Raw genomic sequence first — 24942 nt, forward strand, 5'->3', positions numbered from 1 at the left:
TGTGTGTGCACCTGTGTGTCTGGGGAGGGGGCATATCTTCAGTGATGCAGATGCAATGGAAACCTGGGCAAGGAGATTGCTAGATGAGCCTACATTTGACCTAAAATTGTGAAAAGATTGAAGATCCATTCAAAGTAACTCCAGAGACTTTTCAGCAAAAACATGAAGTGCTGCCAGGGCTTATACCAGAGGAGATTCAACAGTTAGTGGTGTGTCAAGACATTTCTCTCTCTCTCTCTTTTCTTTCTTTCTTTTTTTTGTTTTTTTGTTTTTTACGGCCATACCCATGGCATATGGAGGTTCCCAGGCAAGGGGTCCAACTGGAGCTGCAGCTGCTGGCCTACACTATAGTCACAGCAACACCAGATCCGAGCCGAGTCTGCAACCTATATACCACAGCTTTCGGCAACGCTGGATCCTTAACCCACTGAGCGAGGCCAGGGATCAAACCTGCAACCTCATGGTTCCTAGTCGGATTCGTTTCTGCTGCACCACAACAGGAACTCCAAGATCTGTTATTTTTACTGGCCTCTTGAATCGAGACTGAAGTTTTCTGGAAACCAATCTTTCTGGTTGAGCAAAACAGTCTTCCACGTACCTTTTCAATTAACTCGTAGCTCTCTTCCAGTTTGAGCAGCCTGTTCTGCACAGACGTGGATGCGCGCTGATAGACGGCTCGCCACTCCTGGAAGTCACTCTCAGAAATCTCAGCCACAGCAAAACATAAAGTTCTTAACCCTGCAGAAAGGGAGCACACGCCCGGCATCAAATGAAATTTTGTCCAGAAGTCCAACACTTCTGTTTTTATTTCACAAAGTCTCGTTTCAAACACTCTGATTCAGTTTAAACAATATGTTAAAGTTTGATTCACATTTGAATGGAGCCATAGTGTCAGATACTCCCCTAGCCTTTAAAACTGGCACCTGGCTTCCAATTCCCCAGCTCTTTCAACCCATCCTCCATGCCTGGAGTAACTTTTCTAAAATCCTAATCTTATCAGGTTATTCCTTTGCATGAAATCTTTTCATCATTTCCTAGCATGAAATCCCAAACCTTGGAGTTCCCATTGTGGCTCAGCAGGTTAAGAACCTAATATAGTGTCTGTGAGAATGCAGGTCTGATCCCTGGCTTCGCTCTGTGGGTTAACGATCTGCCGTTGCCGCAAGCTGCTGAACGAGTCCCAAATGCAGGTCAGATCTGGCATTGCAGCTGCAGCTCCAATTCGATTCCTAGCCAGGAACTTCCATATGCTGGCAGGTGTGGCCCTTAAAAGGGGGGGGGGTCTCCAAAACCTGGCTCAGTCACCACACATCAATTGTCTTCTACCTCATTCTTTGTCACTCACTTTCCCTAGTAGGATCTTTGCACAAACGGAACACTTTTCTATTCCATTCTCTTCTGTTCCCCCTCTGCTGCCTGCCTTGCATTTACTCTAGGACTCTGTTCTTAAAATCACCTCTTTGAAGCGTTCTCCTCTCATGGAGACTCTACAGGCAGAAACCCCCAACACTCCAATGATGTGAATGACAATGTGTCATATTGTTTTTCTTGTGATCTCCTAAATTAGTTTGAGGCTCCCGGTGGGCAGGGTCCCAGAGTTCTTCATACCTGCCACTCCAGTGCTGAGCACAGTGGCTGCTGGCTCATCATAGCAGCTTCATAGATGCTTAGGGAGAAAAGAAGGAAGGGGCCCTAATGGGGTCCATTGGGAGGGCCACCTTCCTCTCACTGGGATTTATTACTGCTCTCTTACCACTGAATTTGTAGGATTAAGAGTTTAAAAAATTGAGGGATAACGACAAAAAAAAAAAAAAAAATCCACCAGAAACACCCTAGGAAGACAATCCAAGCTGACGTTTGAAGTGACCTACTTCCAGTGCTTGGTGCCTGTCAATTTTATAACTCCCTTGGAGGCTACCCTCAGCCAGAAAAAATGTGATGGGCTGCAACAAGGAAGAGGTGAAAACACTGGCCAGCCACGATAAATGCAGTTAACGAGGTCCCCAAGAAGACAATGTTCTCGTGCAAGGTCATTTAGCTCTCAGAATAATTAGGTGCTAGTGATCTGAAGTCAAATAAAATATGGCCAAGACCATGTCGGAAAAAGAAGCAAAGAACACAGGACATCGAGTGCCCAGAGGCCTCCATCTCCCCAGAAAGGAGTAGGGTTGTCTGCTGCCAGATCCCTACAACTTATATTCTTGGGGCCTTATTAGGACATGTTTTTCTTTTCTGGAAACTTGGCTGGAGACTTACTCTGGGGTAGCCGAGGAGCACCAGCCTGGACCCACCTAGGGCCAAAAGACCAGGGTAGAGGTGGACGCCCAGCAATGGAATCTGTCCAGGAGCTGGAATATCTTCACCATCACAATTAGAGAGGAGGAGGAGGTGCCCCTAATTCCCCTCCTCCTCCAAAAGGAACCCAAGCTGGGTGCCAGGTAGGTTGTACCCACCAAGCCCCCCAGAAGTTGCACCTCACGGAACCTGAACTCCAGGAAACCCCTGGGACTCCATGCTCTTCCATTCTGGGGGAAGAAATGGGGGAACGTTCTTGATGTCCCTGCTTTTCAAAGCCTGGTGCTTTTTAAAAAAAGTTCCTATCTTTTTGCAGCTTGGATTAAGAGGGAAAGGATTTGATCTGAGGTCAGGCCTGGTGCCACTGGCAACAGTTCCGTCAGAAGCAGACAAGAGCGAAAGCTTAGATGGGAGATTCAGATACAGCACTGGCCTCTTTTGTCAAGTGTAGAGATAGGATCCTCTAAGTTCTTGTCCAACTCTAAGGCTGAACAACTCTCACTTCCTTTCATCTCATCTAGATCATCTCCTATACTATATTCCAGGATGATCTAAGAGTTACCATGGATTCTGACGCTGCACGCAGAGCCTAGCATGCGGCTGGGGCTTCATAAAAAGTCCTGGGTTGAAATTAATTTTCATAGTTACAGAGGTTTGTTTATTTCATCTTTTTCTTAGGTTAGAACATCCATTTCTATGACTCTTGTTTCTTTCCTGCTGCATTACTTGAGATTTAAAATATTTAGACTTAAACAGTATCCATTCTAAAGAGCAAACTGGAGTTCCTGCGGTGGAGCAGTGAGTTAAGAATCCCACTGCAGTGGCTCAGATTGCTGCAGAGGTGTGGGTTTGATCACTGGCCCAGCGCAGTGGGTTAAAGGATCCAGTGTTCACAGATCACAGTTGTGGCTTAGATTCAGTCTCTGGCCCGGGAACTTACACATGCAGTGGATGAAGCTATAAAAAGAAATTAAAAAAAAAAAAAGCAAAACAGACTTACAGCCTCCACACCCCCTAAAAGGTAGAGACGATGCTTCCAAAAATTTTAATAAATACAGGAAAGCAAAATAAAAATAATGGTTGGAAATAGCAAAGAGCAGAACCGAAATTATCAATATGTATTGTTATTTTATTTTAAGAATGTCTTAGTAAAATAATAACAATGACCCTATAAGGTATTAGTAGTATATGATTTCTTTCATTTTATTATTTTTTATTTTTTAATGATTTTTATTTTTTCCATTATAGTCAGTTTATAGTGTTCTGTCAATTTCTACTGTATAGCAAAGTCACACATATGTACGCATTCTTTTTCTCACACTATCCTCCATCATGTTCCATCATGTTACTAGATATAGTTCCTTGTGCTATACAGCAGGATCTCATTGCTTATCCACTCCAAATGCATGGTTTCTTTTATTTTAATGCTTTATTGCCATATTATACTCATCTATAAAATAATAGCAATGACCCTATAAGATATTAGTAGTATATGATTTCTTTTTTTCTTAATCATGCTTTATTGCTATATCATACTCACCTTCTGTATCACACTCACCTTCTGTAGCAAACTGCTCTAAATGCTTTAGGGTAATTTCTTTGTATTTTGAAGTCTCTGCCAGCCGGTCATAAATTACAGTGTCCTGGAAAACAAACAGAAGGTATACATACACTTAAACTAAGCATTCTGAGTTTGTGATAAAGTTGATGATGCCAACACTATTAGCAGCAAATAAGTATTAAGAAAATCAATATCAATCACTTTTAGCATTAGTGTTGAAGCACAAAATATTTTTCCCTAATAATACTGTTTCCCTTATGACGCTAAGAATTAAGGTTCTAGTCCTATATTCTCATCTTTCTCCCTTTTGAATAAATCCATAGTTATGCCAATATTCAAAATCCCATATTCTAGGAGTTCCCTAGTGGCCTAGCACTTAAGGATCTGTGTTCTTACCACTGTGGTGCGGGTTTGATCCCCGGCTTGGGAATTTCTGCATGCCTCAGGGATAGACGAAAAAAAAAAAAAAGATCTCGGAGTTCCCTTTATGCTCAGTGGTTAACAAACCCGACTAGGATCCATGAGGATGTGGGTTCAATTCCTGGCCTCGCTCATTGGGTCAAGGATCTGGCATAACTGTGAGCTGTGGTGTAGGTCGCAGATGTAGCTTGGATCCTGCAATGCTGTGGCTGTGGCGTAGGCCAGCAGCTAAAGCTCTGATTCGACCTCTAGCCTGGGAACTTCCATATAACATGGGTGCAGCCCTAAAAAGACAAAACAAAAAACAAAACTCACATTCTATCAATATTTTACTCACATCTGATGTGCTGCAATATCTCCTCCAACCCCTGAAGATTTTGCTGAACTCCGTGGTGTTTAATGGAGCATGGTCCACCACTCAAAAAGTTTGGGAGGAGTTCCCATTGTGGCTCGGGCAGGTTATGAACCTGACTAGTATCCATGAGGATGCAGGTTCAATCCCTTACCTTGCTCAGTGAGTTAAGGATCCAGCGTTGCTGTGAGCTGTGCTGTAGGTTGCAGACATGGCTTGGAGCAGGTGTTGCTGTGGCTGTGACATAGGCTGGCAGCTGCAGCTCCAATTCGACCCCTAGCCTGGAAACTTCGGTATGCCACAGGGGCGGCCCTTAAAAGCAAAAAACAAAACAAAACAAAAAACAAACAAAAAGTTTGGGAAATGCTGGACTGAACAGAGCTAAAGAGCTTGCAAACTATTGCTTTTAGAGTGGATTAGCCATGAGATCCTGAAGTGTAACACTGAGAACTATACCTAGTTACTTATGACAGAGCATGATAATAGGAGAAAAAAGAATGTATATGTGTATGTGTAACTGGGTCACCATGCTGTACAGTAAAAAAAAAAAAATTGCATTGGGGAAATAACAATTAAAAAAAAAAAAAGAGCTTGCCCTGCTGCAGTATATCTGAGAGCCTTTAAAATGCTAATGTGCACGGTGGTTCTGAGGGGGTGGTATGGTATATGCCCCAAAGTCACCCACTACTGAACCTTTCAGGGCTTAGGGCATCTTTACGGTGCTGGGCTCACATAAGAACAAACTCTGAGAAACACAGGTCTAAATCCTTCAAGTGGGCAGGTGGGGATAGCAGGGAGAATTCTGCACAAACCTATTACATTATCTTACACTGAATATTTCTGATTGTGTCACTTTAGCTTTAAGACTCACTGTACTTAGTCTATAAAATTAAATTATCAGATTATCTTGAAAGTCCCTTTCATCTTTAACTTTATGCATCAGTATGTTTCTCAATTTTTGCCCCTTTATAAATTGCCTATTGTTCTTTTAGTGATTTCTTCAGCTTGGGTTTAATGTTTTAAGAGTTTTTGTACTTGGCCTTCATGGTTTTATTAGACCAGGAAAAAATAAATCATTTACCTGCAATTACTTTCTCAGTGGTATTACCCATTTTGGGGTCTCCAGTCCCAGGGCTGAGGTTTGGAAGTAGACTAATGGAGTATGATTTAGAACCCTTGAGAGAAACAGAACTTAGTGACCTCAGAACAGATGGAATAGTCCAGACTCCAATTATGAATTTCTTTTCATTTTTCAGTGGTGGAAGGGGAAGGGGGCGCCTAGCAAAAGGAAATGATAATTTCCCTTTGTGGCTCCTTTCTGAGAATGAAAGGTGTAACTTACAACCTCTATTTTTTCCCAGAGGCTATTGAAATTTTCAATGAAATTAAAACAGGCCATTTTAAAACTAAGAACAAAGTTTAAAGACATTAAAATCATGAAAACAAAAGTGAGGCGATAAGTAATAAGGCTAGGGAGATTAAATTCTGCATTGCCCTTAAGCATTCTAGTGGGAAGTAACTGATTAGGGGAATTTTCTACCTTTTTTAATAGTGTCAAGGAAAGCAGGGAACCGAATGTGGCTTTCTGCATGAATTGTTGAGTATGTTTTAAATCACAGTCACAATTGGCCATGCCTACATGTGAACAATAAATACATATAGATACTTTTCACCCAAACTATCTTTCATTTGTTCAGATGGCCACAATACATGTTTGACACATGGTTAGGAAGCAAAAAAAGTTTCTTCACAGGAAGGCGTGTGTATCCCCTAGGATCAGAGGTAGAATCGACAAAGTTTACTTTTACAGAAAATCCGAAGGGGGTTTATTTATCTAGTGTCTCAATCCTTGTCAAGGCAAAAGTGGAAAATCTGCACAGTGGGGTGATAGTGTTGGAGAGGCATGGCCATCAGATTATAGTCCTTTATGTGAAGGGCTTCACATTATGAGAAGAATTTCCTGATTATGAACTTATCTTTGGTAAATTTTCATTCAATGCACTGTTTTCCTCTCATCTTTCCGGATCCAGTGCTGCTCTATCCTCACCTACAGTGCTTTGTACATGGCAAGTGTTCTCCAAATACGTGTGTAATGGATAAGACACTTGGTGTAATTCTCAGTTATCCCCCCATTTCACTTGTCTGGAATACTGCATTATACAATCTCATCAATTGAAGAAGAGGTATGCAATGAAATGCAAGAATCAACAATAATGAGGTACCAAGTAGGAAAAAAAAAAGGTCTTACATAATGACTTATCTAAGCAGTGGCATTTATTCTGATGTCATGTAGATAATCCTGCTATAAATTAGTAAATTACCATCAAGGAACCTGACCTTGTTGTCAGGTTAAACATCAAGTTGAGACTGACCTGCTTCATGAAGCTGGGGCTGCAATGTCTGCTAAAGACATTAGACACATCTATAGCTCAATTTAGACAAACATTTTCTGTGTTCACATATGCCCTTCAGAATTATCTGTACTTCGCCTCTCAAGTGGTGGTGAGGTGAACTGTTAGAAATAACCAATCTCAGATGTGGTCTTTTTTGCATATGACACATTTTTATTTAGAAGGTATTCAATGACATTTTCAGTCAATTTAAAGTCCCTAAAGGATTAAGCATATTAGTCAAGTTTCTAATTTCTCCTCTGGTATATGAGTATTGGAGTAGGATTTTTATTTTCTTGAATAAATTTTTATGCATGTAAATGTAACTTTTCCTAAAATGGCTACTACGGTCTACATAAACTGTGTATTGTATACTTCCCTTTTTTTCTCCACTTAAAAACTAACAAAGCAAGACATTGCCAAAAATCTGGAAAAAAGAAAAATAAGTTGTCCACAAAGACACACACACACACAGACATATAGAGCCATCATCTCGTTGTGAGATACTCTAGATGAACTCTTCAGTACCATCTTCCTTCTCTCACTCCATCAATTCTGCCCGTCTAGAGCTTCTTTCACTTGCTGATGCTTTTTTCTTAAGTTTATTTACGATCTCTATTTTATCTTACATATACCCCATTCCTACCCCCCAAATTTCTTTTTGATTAAAAATAATTGTAATTTCTTTATCATGTCTTTGTCCAAAGCGTTTACACAGGTGATTTCATTTGGGGTGAATTCATTCTCCAGTGGCTTATATGCTCGGTCTCTGGCAAGAGATTTCCTCATCTGTCTCTAAGTTTTGCTCTTGCTCTATCCCTCTGCATGCGTTCTGATCTAGTGGTTTTATGTACCCGCCTTCCCCCTACAGGGGCTTGCAGGAGGCTTTCCTCAGCCCTTCTCTTGATTAGGAAGCTCATCACTATCTTAGGTTTTAAAGAGGGGAGGCTGGCTCCCATCTGCATTTTACAGAAAGTACTATTTGTGCCCATGGTTCTACAGAAATCAAACTCCAGACCTTGCTCCCTGATTCCAAACTCAGGGTCTGGGACTCCTACCTGTCTGAGCTTAAGACTTCAGTTCAGTGTACCACTTGATCTTCTATTCCTATTTTTGTTTACGTCTTTCTGTTTCTTCTTTATACTATATCCGTCACAGCCATGATTTTGGAATTGAAGAGCTACATAAAAAGTATGAACAGGCTATGCTACCTTGACTGGAAAGTATTCTTGATGACTTCTTAGCTAACTTTCATTATGAAAGTATTCTGTTGCACTTGTCACTGTTGGTTATTCACTCTACCTAGGAATCAAGTCTCCTCAGGCTTTCCTCCAAATTTCAACTTCCTTCCTGAATCCTCTACTTTTCATACTGAAAAGAGAGGACCCTCCTTCTCTTTTCATGAAATATTTTATTCATATGAGATCTAATCATTTCCTTGTTTTTAATTTCCAGCTATACTTCGAACTCCTAAATCTGCATCAGCACCCACGTATCTTCCACTGTGAAATTCAGGTAACTCTGCTTTATGGCCCAGACATAGCTCCCAATCCTTTATCTTAGTATGTGGTATCACTTAGTCTATTCAGTTAGCCGAACAGTGTTGATAATCCTAGATCATCTTTGCTCTCATCACCTACACATAAACAATAAGTCCTACATTTCTGTCCTCTTAATCCTCTCTCCAATTGTCTTCATTGATAAGGTTTAAATCCTTATCAACTTTGATCTGGACTATAGTCAACAGCTTCAACTGGTAACCCTCTATGCATCTCTTTGCTGCTTTAAATCATCTCCTAAATGGCATCAGAATGATCCAGGAAAAAGGGTGAAGGTCTTGAGCATGACTGCCACTTTTCCAACCTCCCATTCTGCTGTTCCCTATCACACTACATGCAGTTCTCAAATGGACCTTACTGTTTTACGTTTATGCCTTCTCAGTATTCAATCACATTTCATAGTCAACTGGGGAGTGGAGGGGAACAATATAATAGGCAAGTTAATATATGCAAACTCTCTCTGTAATTATTCAAAAAGGAAGTTCAATATTTTTACTTTTTATTCAATGCTTTAATTCCCCAAAGTTTCTAGCTAGATTACTTAAAACTTAGAAAAACAGATTGGGGATGGTTAATCTGGACACATAAAAACCATTTAAAGTGGGAGGGCTTAAGGGCTTTCTTTCCTTCATTCTTTCTTCTTTTTTTTGCTTTTTTTTTTTTTTTGCTTTTTAGGGCTACACCTGCTGCAACGTATGGAGATTCCCAGGCTAGGGGTTGAATGGGAGCTACAGCTGCTGGCCTACGCCACAGCCACATCAGATCTGAGCCACGTCTGCAGCCTACACCACAGCTCACAGCAACACCAGATACTTAACCTACTGAGTGAGGCCAGGGATCGAACCCGAAACCTCATGGTTCCTAGTCGGATTCGTTTCCGCTATGCCACGATGGAACTCCATTAAGGGGTCTTTTTATTACCTTATCAGTGACTTTTATCACTGGGATGCAGGAGACCTTTATAATATATATGAATATTGTATCTTAATCTTTTCTTTGTATACATTTCCCTATTTTTAAGCTCCTGGCCAGTCGTGGGTCATATCTTCCTAACCCCAAAATCCAGTTCAAAGTCTAGTAGATAAAATGAGCACAGCAAATAAGTGTTAGATGTTTGAATCAACAACCAAAGGAATTCTAAAACTAAATTCATGAGACATCATGAAATAATTATACCAAAATGCTTTAAAACCAAGGCATTCAAAAATTGCATTTCATTGCTTTAAAATCAAGGCACTGAAAAACATTCTCAACAGGAACTTAAATAATAAGCTTAGGTTTCCAGTAAGTTCTGCCTCCAAGTTCCATGTAATAAAGCAAGGTTGTTGATTATATTTGAAATTAGAAAGTTCCAAGTGGATAAATTACCTGAATGGTCCAAGTAGACTAGATACATGGAAAGGATAATTCATAAGGCAAGTACTAATTTTTTTAATACTAACTTTAACAACAACAAAGAAACAAAAGGCTCTAGTCAGCATATTTCTTATTTTTCCCTGAGTGTAAACATATTTCAACTCAGAATGACATATTACTATCTGTCAATATAAACGCTAATTTACCAAAGCCAACCAATAGTTAGAAATGCTGTTAAAATTAAAACAATGTAAGACAAATAATAATCACCACATGAACAAATTAGAGAAGTCATTGCGATTCAATTTTTTTTTTTCCATTTCTATGGTCTTCAAAAAATTAGATTCAAACTGGTATAGGTCACCACACTTCTTTTTTTTTTTTTTGTCTTTTGAGGCCACACCCACGGCATACGGAGGTTCCCAGGCTAGGGGTCTAATTGGAGCGGTAGCCACCAGCCTATGCCAGAGCCACAGCAATGCCAGATTCGAGCTGTGTCTTCAACCTACACCACAGCATGGCAATGCTGGATCCTTAACCCACTGAGTGAGGCCAGGGATCGAATCGGCAACCTCATGTTTCCTAGTCAGATTCATTAACCACTGCGCCACTATGGGAACTCCTACATTTCTAATATAACTTAAAAATATTTTCTGGGAGTTCCTGTCGTGGCACAGCAGAAACGAATCTGATTAGTATCCATGAGGATGCGAGTTTGATCCCTGGCCTCACTCAGTGGGTTGGGGATCCAGCATTGCTGTGAGCTGTGGTGTAGGTCGCAGACACAGCTCAGATCCCATGTTGCTGTGACTGTGGGGTAGGCTGGCAGCTGCAGCTCTGATTAAACCCCTAGCCTGGGAAACTCCATATGCTGAGGGTATGGCCCTAAAAAGCAAAAAAAAAAAAAAAAAAAAAAAAATTCTGTATTTAATTGTCTAATAACCTGTTTATAAAATAAAACCCTCAAGTATTATATATCAAAAATAGAATTTTTTCAAAGCACCAAATTTAACCAGACTTTTTCAAAGCACCAAATTTAACCAGAAGGAATTCCATATTTCACAAGAGGCTGAACACTATTACTATAAAACACCACCAAAAGTGGATGTCAGCAATTTCAGGCTAAACATCTGTGTTACATTTCCATAGCAGAACACTTAACATTATAAACCATCATAAATCAAAACTGTAAAAGACCAAAATAAAAACTTACGGCTCCTTTGCAGTAAAGCCGTAACTTCCCGGATGGAGTGCGAACAATCACGGACATTCTTTTTCTTGCGCTGAAAAGAAAGAGATTTTCCACCTTGTGTCATCATACTGAGAATATGCATCTTTATGTTTGTCATGCTTCACATATTTTAATACTCACAGTGAAAAAGTAAATTTGACCAAATTATGAGGCCATCCCCTGGGCATCCAGTGCCTTTGAAAGTTAGATTATGTTTTTTCCGGCACCAGGGTACCATCTGCTGCCCTACAGGAATAATTTACAAAACAGCTCCCTAGAAACCTGCAAGAGTTAATACCCACCAGGGTAGAGGAAAGTTCTGGGTCAATGTTTTCAGATTAAAAAAAAAAAATCCTTAAGCCTGTATCTTTTACAATGAACTCTATGTTATTACAGCTTTTATGAAAAAAGAGAATAATCAGTTTTAAGTACAAACCCAATCTCACATAAAGGCAAACACTAGCACTTAACCCACTTATGCCTTCACACTATCATTTTTTTTAATAATTACTAGCAAACCACTGCTGTCATGTAAAAAGCCTAATTTATATTACAAACCCTAGTTAATGAGTACAGACATTTTAACACTGTGTTGGCAATATGGGCAGATGGATTAAAATTGTTAATCAAACATACAACATCTTTCAATGCATTAGCCAACAGACTAAGTAACATTGAACAGAACAAACTACCATGGCATTCCACTGGATAAGCCTCACTTGGAAGAGAGTGTGCTTTTCTGGAAGCACTCTCTCCAGAAAAAAGACTTCTCAAGTGTCGTGTCTGTTTGTGTTACCTTGTAACTAAATGTTACCTTTAGTTCTGTTGCTAAGAAAATGGAGATGAGGCCAGTGTACAGTAGCAATTAGATAACGGTGTCACAGCATACAGCCAAGATTTCCTATAGAAATATCTAGGAACATCTAGTTCTCTCTTTCTCCACCTATAATCCCCATTGTATGAATACCTCTGATCTCCATCCCTGTGCATTAGGCCTACATTTAATCGGGGCCCCTCGTAGTGACACCTGTGTCTTCTATGTCAGCCTATTTTTTTTTTTTTTTTTTTTTTTTTTAGTCATGCTCCCAGAACATTCCCAGTCCAGGATCAATCCTGAGCCACAGCACTGGCAACACCAAATCCTTACCCACAAGGCCACCAGGGAACTCCCTGTCTGTCAGCCCTTCTTGATTCACGTCTCTCTTCATCCAACTTGGATGGCATGGTCCCAGACTCATCAACTTCCTGGCTCTTTTCGTCTCCTGGCAAAACTCCCCGATCTTGGGTGAACAGAAACTCTCTCTGTGGTCCATCAGAATAAATAGACATTGTGGGAGAAAAGTCCCCCAGCCACAGAGATGAGTAAACACATAGTCTCAACATCACTGGGTGTTCTGTACTGCCTTGTCACCTACTTTCTCTAATAAGCTCTCCCTCCACCTCCCTTGCAGGACTATGAGCACCTCTCCATTCTCCAAGTCTCCAACGTGTCCTTGTCACTCCAGACCCTCAGAATTTTTGCAATTCACTTTGATGGAAGACTCCACGAGCCATCTCTATTCTTTCTGCCAAAACAATGCTGCACATTTGGAGCTTCTGCTGTGGCTCAGCAGTTTAAGAAACCCAATATAGTGTCCGTGAGGATGTGGGTTTGGTCTCTGGTTTTGCTCAGTGGGTTAAGGATCCAGTGTTGCTGTGAGCTGTGGTTTAGGTCACACATGTGGCTTGGATCCGTGTTGCTGTGGCTGTGGTGTAGGCCGGCAGCTGCAGCTCCGATTTGACCCCTAGCCTGGGAACTTCCATGTGCTGCAGGTGTGGCCCTAAAAAAAAAAAAAAGAAAAACCAAAACCAGCCCTGTACATTTATCCACTGTAGACCATCCTCTCTGTCTCTTTTCTTGATGCCGTGGAGAGAAAATACTTTTCCTATCAGAAACCTTCCTTTTACCACAATCTGTGCTGTGCATTTCGCTTACCCTACTCACTTGGTCACCTCATTACTAAGTCACGCTGCCTCCCCGGAACCTGCATCTCCTCCTCCTAGAACCTTCTCAGGACTTCGGCATGGTCTAATCTCTCTCCTAAGAAACTCACCCCAATCAACCCAGCCCTCTGAGCTACATGAATGCTTTTACAACACTCTACTCCCCTGCACGGCTCAACTTCTCAGAACAATCACAGAAACACCTTCTCTGGTTGTCTCTGCCTCCCCCCGGTCATCTCCATCTTTCTTCTCTTCTCACCAGTTGCTGAACCTCTAAATCCCACAGGTACGTTCAGCTTCACCTTATCTGAGCTTGCAGCAGTCCCTAACAAAGGTGAGCACTCGCTCCCGAAACTCACCCTTTTCTCTTGGCTTTGTCCTCTCTTTCTCTAACCACAAAGCAGTCTCTTCTGCTAATTCCCCTTTTTCTAATCAACCCTTAGAAGCCGGAGTTACTCACTGTTCAACCGTCAGTCTTTCTCATTTCCCTTACTCTATATTTTACTTCCAGATCTAAATCACTGTCATGGCTTTAAATATCACTTGCAGGAGTTCCTGTCGTGGCGCAGTGGTTAACGAATCCGACTAGGAACCATGAGGTTGCGGGTTCCATCCCTGGCCTTGATCTGTGGGTTAAGGATCCAGTACTGCTATAAGCTGTGGTGTAGGTCACAGATGCGGCTCGGATCCCGAGTTGCCGTGGCTGTGGTGTAGGCCAGCGGCAACAGCTCTGATTAGACCCCTAGTCTGGGAACCTCCATATGCCGCGGGAGCGGCCTTAGAAAAGGCAAAAAGACAAAAATAAATAAATAAATGAACAAACAAACAAATAAATAATATCACTTACAGGCCAATGACTACCAAACTTGTATTTTGGACCGAGGCTTCTCTTTCCTGTGTCAGGCTCCCTATACTCAGCTGCCTACCTGATGCCTCCATCTGTCTATCTCACCCGCATCTACACCTTAGTATTCAAACATCTCCTCCTTGGCATCTGCCCCGTATCCACCATCTGTGTAAACAGTACCTCTATCTACCCAGTCGCTCATGCCAGAAACACGAACCCCTCCCTTCTTTCTCCTACAACATCCGTCCACTCCAATATCCTCCCGACATCCCTCCAAAGGTTATCTGGGTCCTGTCAACCTCACTTTCTTTCCCTACTGGGCTAGTCTAAACCAGTAATGCCTTTCACACAGACTATTTTATTACCACCATATTCATTTTTCTCACTTTCACAGCATCTTGAAAGAGCCGCTAACTTTGCTTTCTCTTGGCTGCACTCATGGCATGCAGAAGTCCCTAGGGCAGGGACAGAACCCATGCCACAGCTTCAATCTGAAGCACAGCAATGACAATGCTGGATTCTTAACCCTCTGTGCCATCAGGGAACTCCTAAATTTTGCTTTACTTTTCTTCAGGACACTTATCATTTACATAGTGCTTCTAAGTGTGTGTTTATATACAAACATATCCAAATGCTAACTGATACACTATTTATAATATATTACAGACATGATAGAAGTAGGCTTAGGAAAAACAGTCACTTTGATGTGGAAAAAAAAATGAGGGATATACTTTGGGAATACTCTATTACAGTCAATCATCCAACCTCTTATGAATTTTCCCTTGAGCTTTTCTGTGCATACAAGTAAAGAACACAGTGTTTAAATCATAAATTAGATAGACCCCCATTATTTCTGATATTAACCACTGGCACGTGGTCACACCCAATCAAGACAGCAACCAAAGCTGGTGCAGAAAAGGAAATGCCTCTTCTCATCAGTGTACAAGCTTGCCTTATGCAGGAGAAAGTTCAAGAAACAAGGTGGCCACTTTCTTCCTTGAACAGCAGCAATACTGGCTGGCTATGGCCTTAAAGTTATTCTTAAGGGTCCTCTAAATGATGATGCAATCTTTAAAGACCCTCCTATTTATAGCTCAGGCCAATCTGTTTCCAGAAAGTAGGTTAAAAAATAGCAAATGCTAGAGGGGGTATGGAGAAAAGGGAACCGTCCTGCTGGTGGGAATGTAAGCTGGTATAACCACCATGGAGAACAGTACAGAGATACCTTAGAAAACTATATACAGAACTACCATATGACCCAGCAATCCTACTCTTGGGCATATATCGGACAAAACTTTCCTTGAAAAAGACACATAGACCCACATGCTCATTGCAGCTCTATTCACGACAGCCAAGACATGAAACAACCCAAATGTCCACTGACAGATGACTAGATTAGGAAGATGTGGTATATATACACAACGGAATACTACTCAGCCATCAAAAAGAACAAAATAATGCCATTTGCAGCAACATGGATGGAACTAGACTCGCATACTGACTGAAGTACGTCAGCAAGAGAAAGAAAAATACCATATGATATCACTTATATCTGGAATCTAATATATGACACAAATGAACCTTTCCATAGAAAAGAAACTCATGGACTTGGAGAATAAACTTGTGGTTGCCAAGGGGGAGGGGGAGGGAGTGGGATGGATGGGGAGCTTGGGGTTAATGGATGCAGACTATTGCCTTTGGAATGGGTTATTAGCAATGAGATCCTGCTGTGCAGCACTGGGAACTATGTCTAGTCACTTATGATGGGGCATGAGAATGTGAAACAAAAGATATATACATGTATGTGTAACTGGGTCACCATGCTGTACAGTAAAAAATTGACAGAACACTGTAAACCAGCTATAACGGAAAAAAATAAATCATTGTATATAAATAAATAAATAAATAGTTTTTAAAAAAAGAATGGGAAACTACACAGTCAGTTTTATGGAAATAAAGAGCCCCAAACTCACAGAGATATCACTGATTATAATAGAAGGCCTCTCTTCTACGATGTAAAGACATAAAGTAAGTAGGATGATCTTGTTGCTTCTGCTATTTCCTACTAGATGGAAACTGGTCTTCTATCTACCAGAGAGCTGGATATGGTTTCTGAAAGCCTGAAGACAGCTAGATATACAATGAGCACGTAATTAGAATGGTGGGTTCCTAACACTGATTCACCTTCATTCTACATACATCTTGGAGCCTCTAAGTATAACAATGTTTCTAGATCACTATCTTGGTCTTTACCTTATAGCTGTGATGCAGCAGTGATGTTCAAAGATGCTTTTTCACTGCCTCCAGGAGTCATGCCTTACAAGACTCTGATGAGCACTATTGATGATTTCCTTACAGATACGACAATTAAAAATTTTACTGAAGATTTTAATATTTTATCTAAATGAATTTAGTTAAAATAAAAATAACGCATACTTTCTAGTTACTTCAAAGGGCAAAAATCAAAATGGAGAGAAAAATCTGTATCACACATACAAATTAAAGAGCAGATGTTTTACCTGGTGAACTCCAAGACATTGAGCAATTCATATCTTTCTTCCTGCCCCAGCTACGAAGAAAAGGAAAACGTGATTACAGAGAGTTGCAGGTATCTTTGGTTTCTTGGAAATAAACCCTGGTCCTGAAATTTGAGTGTTAAAAAAAATGTCACTACAAGTAAACTGTCCCTTCTGAAATATAACATCTTTAATTGAACTTACTTAATTTTCAAGTTAAGAAGGTTAAGACCGAACATAACACATTAATTTTCTTTTTCTTTTTCTTTTTTTGTCTTTTTAGGGCCACACTGTGGCATATGGAGGTTCCCAGGCTAGGGGCTGAATTGGAGCTGTAGCCGCCAGCCTACACCACAGACAAAGCTACCTAAGATCCAAGCCACACCTTCGACCTCCACCACAGCTCATGGCAACACTGGATCGTTAATGCACTGAGTGAGGTCAGGGATTGAACCTGTGTCCTCATGGATCCTAGTCAGATATGTTTCCACTGAGCCATGATGAGAACTCCCAACACATTTAATTTTCATTCTTCTCAAAGTTCCACTAAAACTACAAAAAAACACTTAAAAATAAGGAAACACGTAATGTAGGAAAACAAGAAAAGAGAAAACAGCACTAAAAATTTGGAAGCAAGAAAACAGATCAGTGATAAATGCATCCTTAGTAGATACAAGAAGTTTTAAAGGCTGCAGTAGCTGTGGGAAAAGCTGAGAACTCACCTGATCTGTACCACAGGATCCCTAAAAGATGCAAGGAAGTGGAAAACCAGGCAGCTCAAGAATTGTGAGGTAAAGGAGGGGCCTCGAATGGGAGGACCAGAAAAGAGATCCTGGAAAAGCAGTTCTTGGCACTGGCTCTTCCAGTGAAGTGAGGAGACCAGAAGCTTTGCACTATAAAAGGTGGAATAGAGGCGCTCTGACTTGCTGTTAGCTGACATAGTCGTAAGCATCATATCAGTGCTAAATGCTAGGCTCAGTGCCCCTAACCCCCTCCATTCTGGCAGCCAGATCTTCCAGGCAGAAGTCAGAAGACTGCCCTCTGGGGAGTCCACAAGCTGGAGAGAAGTCCTAAAGGTACAGACAACCACAGCTTCCCAAACTTATCCCACTGGACCATCCCACAGTGAAGCCCAGGGCTGACAAGTACCCTCTTAAGCTCAGACCTGCCACACCAGCTTCACTCTTACCCATGAAAAAAACCAAAGGACGTCTCAAGGAAGGAACTGCTCACAGGCAGATGTCTGGTGTAACGTCACTGATAAAAATGCACAGGGGGAGTTCCTGTTGCGGCTCAGTGGAGATGAATCCGACTAGTATCCATGAGCATGTGGGTTCGATCCTTGGCCTCATTCAGTGGATTGGGGATCTGGTGTTGCTGTGGCTGTGGTGTAGGCCTGCAGCTGTGGCTCCGATTCGACCCCTAGCCTGGGAACTTCCATGTGCCACCCGTGCGGCCCTGAGAAGGCCTGGAACCATCAGCAACAGGTAGAAAGAAAATTAGGCAATTGGAAAAAAGATAAGAGATTTATCTTTAGGAAATAAAGAAAAAAATTTACTTCCAGGAGATAATTTTGTATCTGGAAACACAATAATAAAAAAACCCTAAATACTGACTACAACAATGTTCTCCCAGGAATATTAGTACAGGCCTAACAACATAAACACTAAATAACACTTCTTAATGAGATACAATTTATATACAATAGAGTACAGAGATCCTAAATATGAGGTTCAGGGAAAACTATACAGTTTGACAAAGTAACTTGGGGTAACCATGACCCCAGTTCAGACATGGAACACTTCCATCATCCCATAAATTCCTTTGTGCCCTTCTGAATCTTCACCCTGATGCTGAGGCAACCACCGTTCTGAATCACCACAAATCACTTTTTCCTGATCTTAAGCTGCGTAGACATGAAAATAAGCTGTGTCTGGCTTTAAAAAATTTTTTTGCCCAACATAATGTTTCTGGGATCTACCAATGTGTTCTTTTCCTCTTATTCATTTTTATTTTATTTTATTTATAGTTGCTTTACAATGTTGTGTTAGTCACATGTACAGCAACACGATCAGTTATACATATACACATATTCGATGCTGTTGAGGAATCAATGTTTTATTCTTTTTTATTGTTTAGATATTCCACTGTATGAGTTTATCCATTCTCCTATTGATGGACATTTGGTCTGTTTCTAGTTTTTAGCTACTATGAATAAAGTTGCTATGAACATCCCATAAGACATCTCTCTGTGGACATATGCTTTCATTTCTCCTGGGTAAATAAGAGTACATTTGCTGAGTCAAGCACACGTTTATCTATACTGGAAAACTCTAAAAGGTTTTCCAAATGGATTGGACCATCTTATGCATCTACTAGCAACGTATAGGTGATCCACCTGCTTTATATTCGCATTAACATTCAGGGCTGCCGATGTTTTTAATTTACCCCTTTGGGTGGGTGAGTAGTGGTATCTCATTGAGACTTTAATTGCATTTCCCTGATGACTAATGATGTTTTTCATTGGCCATTTGCATATCTTCCTCTGTGAAATGTTTGATGAAGCCTTTTGGCCATTTAAAAATCTGATTCTGAATACCTGCTTAACCAAACACTGTAATATAATTATAATACTATTGTGAAGGGATGGTGAGTCAAGGGAAATGACTCTTCATTTCAAATAAAGCAAGAGAAAGTCAGTAGATATGTTTTAAATTTAAGAATCAAAACATATATCATTCATCACACATTTTTTTTGGAGGGAGTGGGAGGGATCAGGAGCTTGGGTTATCAGATACAACTTAGAATAGATTTACAAGGAGATCCTGCTGAGTAGCACTGAGAACTATGTCTAGATACTCATGTTGCAACAGAACAAAGGGTGGGGAAAAATGTATACATGTAAGGATAACTTGATCCCCTTGCTGTACAGTGGGAAAATAAAAGGAAAAAAAATATATCAGATGTGGAATTCCCGCTGTGGTACAACAGGATCGACAGCACATATGCAGCACCAGGACGAATGTTTGATCTGCAGCCTGGCACAGTGGGTTAAGGATCTGGAGTTGCTGTTGTGGCATAGGGTGCAATTGAAGCTCGGATCTGATCCCTGGCCCAGGAACTCCATATGCTGAGGGCAGCCAAAAAAAGAGAATATATATATACACACACATATACATATATATTCAAGATGTATAAATGCTTAAAGAAATAGCTAAAAGAATAGAAAGTGGTTGCTTCTGGAGAATGGCACCAGAGGAGGGAATCTCAATTTTATTATGAGCTTTTGGGTATTATTTTAGCTTTGAAATCCCGCATATGCACTGTTTTAAGAGAGACTTAAAAATAAATAACTTACTGAATCTATGATCACTGAGTCAGGTGTTCTTCCAGTGAAAACAAAATTCAGTTGCTTGGCTGCTCTGACCAGGGCTCCCTCATCTGTTTTAGGAAAAGAGGTGAAAGCAAATACATGGTGAAAAAAAGTTATCCCAAATAGAAGAAAAATACATTACTGCAATACAATTTTCTGCTTAATTTTAAAAAGAATTAAAATTCTTGCTCCTTTTATTAAAATCCATTTCTTTTAAATTCCACAGCTATGCCAAAGGAATGAGTAGAATAATTATAAGCATCTGAGACATGAATAGACCCAGAGTCATATTTCTGAAGATTAAGTCTGCTAGCCCAACATACCTAAAAGAGACAATTTAAACGTACCCCTTGGTCCAGCATATTCTCTAGAAAATTTTTCTTTTTTTTTTTAGGGCTGCACCCGCAGCTCATGGAGGTTCCCAGGCTAGGGATGGAATTGGAGGTTTAGTGGCTGGCCTACACTACAGCCGCAGCAACGCCAGATCCGAGCTGTGTGTGCAACCAACACCACAGCTCACGGCAATGCCAGATCCTTAACCCACTGAGCAAGGCCAGGAATTGAACCCTCAACCTCATGGTTCCTAGTTGGATTCGTTTCTGCTGTGCTACAGTGGGCACTCCTAGAAAACTTTTCTCAAAATTAATGATGCATAAAAAATGAGGAAATCTTACATGTGCAACAACATGGGTAGGTCATTAAAGCATGATGCTAAGTGAAATAAGTCAGACAGAGAAAGACAAACAGTGAATGATATCACTTATATGAGGAATCATAAAAAAAAAAAGGTAAAAAAATACCAAATTCATAGAAAAAGAGATCAGATGTGTTTATCAGAGATGGAGGGTGGAGGAAGGGGGAATTGGATAGAGGTGATCAAAAAATACAATTTTCCAGTTTATAAAAAAAATAAGTACTAGGGATACACTGATGTATGTCAATTATTTCTTAATAAAACTGGGAAAAAATGAATGACACATTGCCTTCTTAAGTTTGATCTTTTTCCTCCTAAAAATGTAGAAAAACTAATACTTATAACCACTATGGAAAACAGTATGGAGATACCTCAGAAAAGTAAATATAGAAGTACCATATGACCCAGCAATCCCACTCTTGGGCATATATCTAAACAAAACTTTCCTTGAAAAACACACATGCTCCTGCATGTTCACTGCAGCACTATTCACAATAGCCAAGACACGGAAACAACCTAAATGTCCATCAACAGATGAATGGATTAAGAAGATGTGGTATATATATATATATATATACACAATGGAATACTACTCAGCCATCAAAAAGAACAAAATAATGCCACTTGCAGCAACATGGATGGAACTAGAGACTCTCATACTAAGTGAAGTAAGTCAGAAAGAGAAAGACAAATACCATATGATATCACATATCTGGAATCTAATATATGGCACAAATGCACCTTTCCATAAAAAATCAACTCATGGACTTAGAGAACAGACTTGTGGTTGTCGAGGGGGAGTGGGAGGGAGTGGGATGGATGGGGAGCTTGGGGTTAATAGATGCAAACTATTGCCTTTGGAATGGATAAGCAATGAGATCCTGCTGTATAGCACTGGGAACTATATTTAATCACTTGTGATAGAGCATGATGGAGCATGATAATGTAAGAAAAAGAATGTATAGATGTATGTGTGACTGGGTCACTTTGCTGGACAGTAGAAAATTGACAGAACTCTGTAAACCAACCATACTAGAAAAAACAAAAATCATTTAAAAGAAAAAAGAAAAACTAATACTACTACTATTTAAGGGTCAAATTAAATGGATATAAATGAATTGACTATTTTATTATATCAGATCTTCTTGTTTCTGAGGATAAAATGCAGAATAAGAAAACATTCACATAGTCTCTATCCCAATGATGTAAGAGGCAACGTTTCTTTTTTTTTTTGAAACAAAATAGACATTTCTTTTTCTTGAATGATAGAAGCCCATCTTCAGATCGTTGTTGAAAGAAATATATTCAAAACTTTTTTTTAATACTTTTTTTAAAAAAATTATTCGAATGAATTTATCACATCTGTAGTTGTATAATGATCATAACAATCTAATTTCACAGGATTTCCATCCCACAGCCCAAGCACATCCCCCCCCAAAACTGTCTCTTCCGGAGACCGTAAGTTTTTCAGTGTCTGTGAGTCAGCATCTGTTCTGCAAAGTTTGGTCTCTCCTTTTTTCAGATTCCACATGTCAGTGAAAGCATTTGATGTTGGTGTCTCATTGTATGGCGGACTCCACTTAGCATGATAGTTTCTAGGTCCATCCACGTTAGAGGCAACATTTCTTATGCTTTTAAGGAATTTGGTACATTTTACGAGGTTGTCAGTGCTGGTTTAGAATATAGTTTAAAACACATAACAAACCTCCCCAAGTGTGTTCCTTCTATTCTGAAGTCTTACAATCATCAAATTGATTATTTACCCAATTTTACATTGAAAATAAGCTTAAATATGAAATACTTATAACTGTGCTAATACATACCTTATGGAATCCCTTCAAAAGTGTAAAACCTTCCTCATCTAAATAAATACACAGGGAGCTCCTCGGTTACCATTTCCAAAAGAAGAAGGCAAGGTTGGTGTTCTAAAATATGCACACTGGGAGTTCCTGTTGTGGCTCAGGGGAAACAAACCCAACTAGCAGCTGTGAGGATGTGGGTTCAATCCCTGGCTTTGCTCAGTGGGTTGAGGATCTGGCGTTGCTGTGAGCTGTGGTGTAGGTCACAGATGCGGCTCGGATCCCACGTTGCTGTGGCTGTGGTACAGGCTGGCATGGGCAGCTACAGCTCCGATTCAACCCCTAGCCTGGGCACTTCCATGTGCTGCAGGTGTGGCCCTAAAAACCAAAATAAAATAAAATAAAATAAAATACACACTGTTTAGGCAAACAGATCTTCCTTTTCTTGTCTGCTTACATGCAAAAACAGTTATGACTAACAGTCTATTCTTAGTTTTTTACAAAGAAGGAAGAGCTTACTACATGTATATAAAAAAGTATCATTTTTTTAACTTCTGTGATTTTGTTATTCAAATGTCCACATAATTTATATCATAAAACAAAAATCACACGTATAAAGTTATATATTTTAAAATATGTTTAATTTTGAAAGCCAAAGTAACTTTTCTAATTAGTATGTAAATTTTTGTTTTTATTTATTATTATTTATTTCATTGAAGTAGTTGATTTACAATGTTGTGTTAAACTTTTTGATGTAAAAAACGTAACTTGGTTATTCTACTTCTTCAATTACATTGATTTTGTTTCTGAACCATCTCAAATTTCAGAACCATTTCCCAGCAAAAAAATGCATCACAATTGCTCTGTTTTACCTGGAGATGCTGCTTGGTAAATAATCTTATCGCCTTCCCGCTCTGGTACTGCTGTGTGACAAACTGCCATCATCGTAAGAAATTCACATATTATAGGTGCAGTTGGCTGTAAGAAATAAACACATAATTTAGCCCTTTTCTGGAAACATTTTGACACTAATATAGTAATACTACTTCATGTGTATCTATTAAGACTGCAGCTGTTAAATATTAAGGGTATGGGAGCCAAGAAGCCAACATCTATGAGAACAACAAGTATTTTTAACTAAAATCAATCATTCTTGCACCCTTGCATTCCTTTTTTTAACATTTATATAAAACCACTTTGTCTTGTTAAATAGAAACAGTATAGCAAAAAAGGCAGTTATGGTTGAATCCTGTCATCAGAGGAGAGAAATCCTCAAGGGTTCTTTTACCTGGTTCTAATTTCTGATTGCATCTAAACTTTAGGCATCTAATCTCACTGTGGATCTACTATTTGGGTTTTGGTGATGATGGCAGGGGATTTCTCTGTCATGTTTTGTCCTCTGTCCAAAATGGCAACCTTCATCTGATATACATTTTATTAAATTAAAAAGGATCGACTGAGCAAGTCCTATATACAATGGATTCTTAGGGCCTGAGGAAGATGGGATTTTTCTGCAAGGACTTAGAGTTTATAGAACAACAGCCAGATTTTAAACACTGACCATCTTTCTGTCTGGCTCCTGATGAAGAAAAATATCATTTGAATTAATAAAGGAAAACTATTCCTCTATGCTCTTAGACAAAAAAGTGATTAGAAAGGTAAACCAGAACTTTATTTGAAAAAAACTGTTCAGGGTAGAATGGCAGACAAAACAGACAAGGTCCCTGCTGTGTGAAGCTTTGACCTGTGGGAAAAATAGACACATAGTAGATAAAATAGTACACAAGTATTATTTATTTATTTACAGTGTGAAAAGGGCTAAAAGGATAAAATGTACAAATATCATGTAACGTGATTTGGGCCAGTCTGAGGCTGTCCTTGAGACCATGTGATATTTAAGCTGATGGGGTTTTAGCCTCATGAAGAACTAAAAAAAGAGTTTTCCACCAAGCAGGAAGCACACGTGACTGCAAAGGTCCTAAAAGAGGAAAGAATGAAGCATTCTGAGCAAATGAAAAAAGAGGTTGAAGTGAGGTTGGTGACTTAGGTAGGGGCTGGATCGTATAACTCTGCAAACGGAGAGGGAAGCCAGGGCATGGTTTTTAAACAGAGGATGATGGGGCCTGATTTCCATCTGTATCAGTCCAGTTGCTGTGTGCAACAAGACTTGGAGGGGGATACAAATAGAAACTAGGAGAATCGGTGGGTAGGAGGCTCTTACAGTAATTCCCCTGGAGGGAACCGGTAGTCTGGACTGGGTAGAGAAAGTGAGAATGAAGTGACGAAGACATTCTGGAAGTATTCTAGAAGTTATACTGACAAGGGCTTAGTGACTCATTATAGACCTAGAGTTGGAGGCGAAGGAGGTATCAAAAGCAACCCCAAGTCCCTAGAAGTAATAAGACAGGTGATGGTGCAATTAACTGACCCCGAGAACACAGGGAAGAGGAGGGTTTAGGTCTAGGTTTTGTGGATCTTGAAGCCCATGTTTTGTTGAGGCAAAAATACCACATGAATACATTGCTAGAGCCCTGCCCTGGGGCACACGTGGTACGTCTACCAGTGC

The 24942-nt window shown here is 40.0% G+C and overlaps 1 protein-coding gene across 1 annotated transcript in view; it reads right to left on the minus strand.

Annotated features, from left to right (window-relative positions):
• ATP8A1 (ATPase phospholipid transporting 8A1) overlaps nucleotides 1–24942 on the minus strand; it is a 252807-nt gene that overhangs the window by 123617 nt on the left and 104248 nt on the right. The window contains 6 exon segments of the mRNA XM_021101159.1: nucleotides 599–738; nucleotides 3854–3938; nucleotides 11147–11216; nucleotides 16514–16563; nucleotides 19869–19951; nucleotides 23249–23354. Coding sequence (XP_020956818.1) covers nucleotides 599–738; nucleotides 3854–3938; nucleotides 11147–11216; nucleotides 16514–16563; nucleotides 19869–19951; nucleotides 23249–23354 — 534 coding nt within the window.

This window comes from Sus scrofa, chromosome 8 (genome assembly GCF_000003025.6).
Source record: "Sus scrofa isolate TJ Tabasco breed Duroc chromosome 8, Sscrofa11.1, whole genome shotgun sequence".
Classification (NCBI taxonomy): Eukaryota; Metazoa; Chordata; class Mammalia; order Artiodactyla; family Suidae; genus Sus; species Sus scrofa.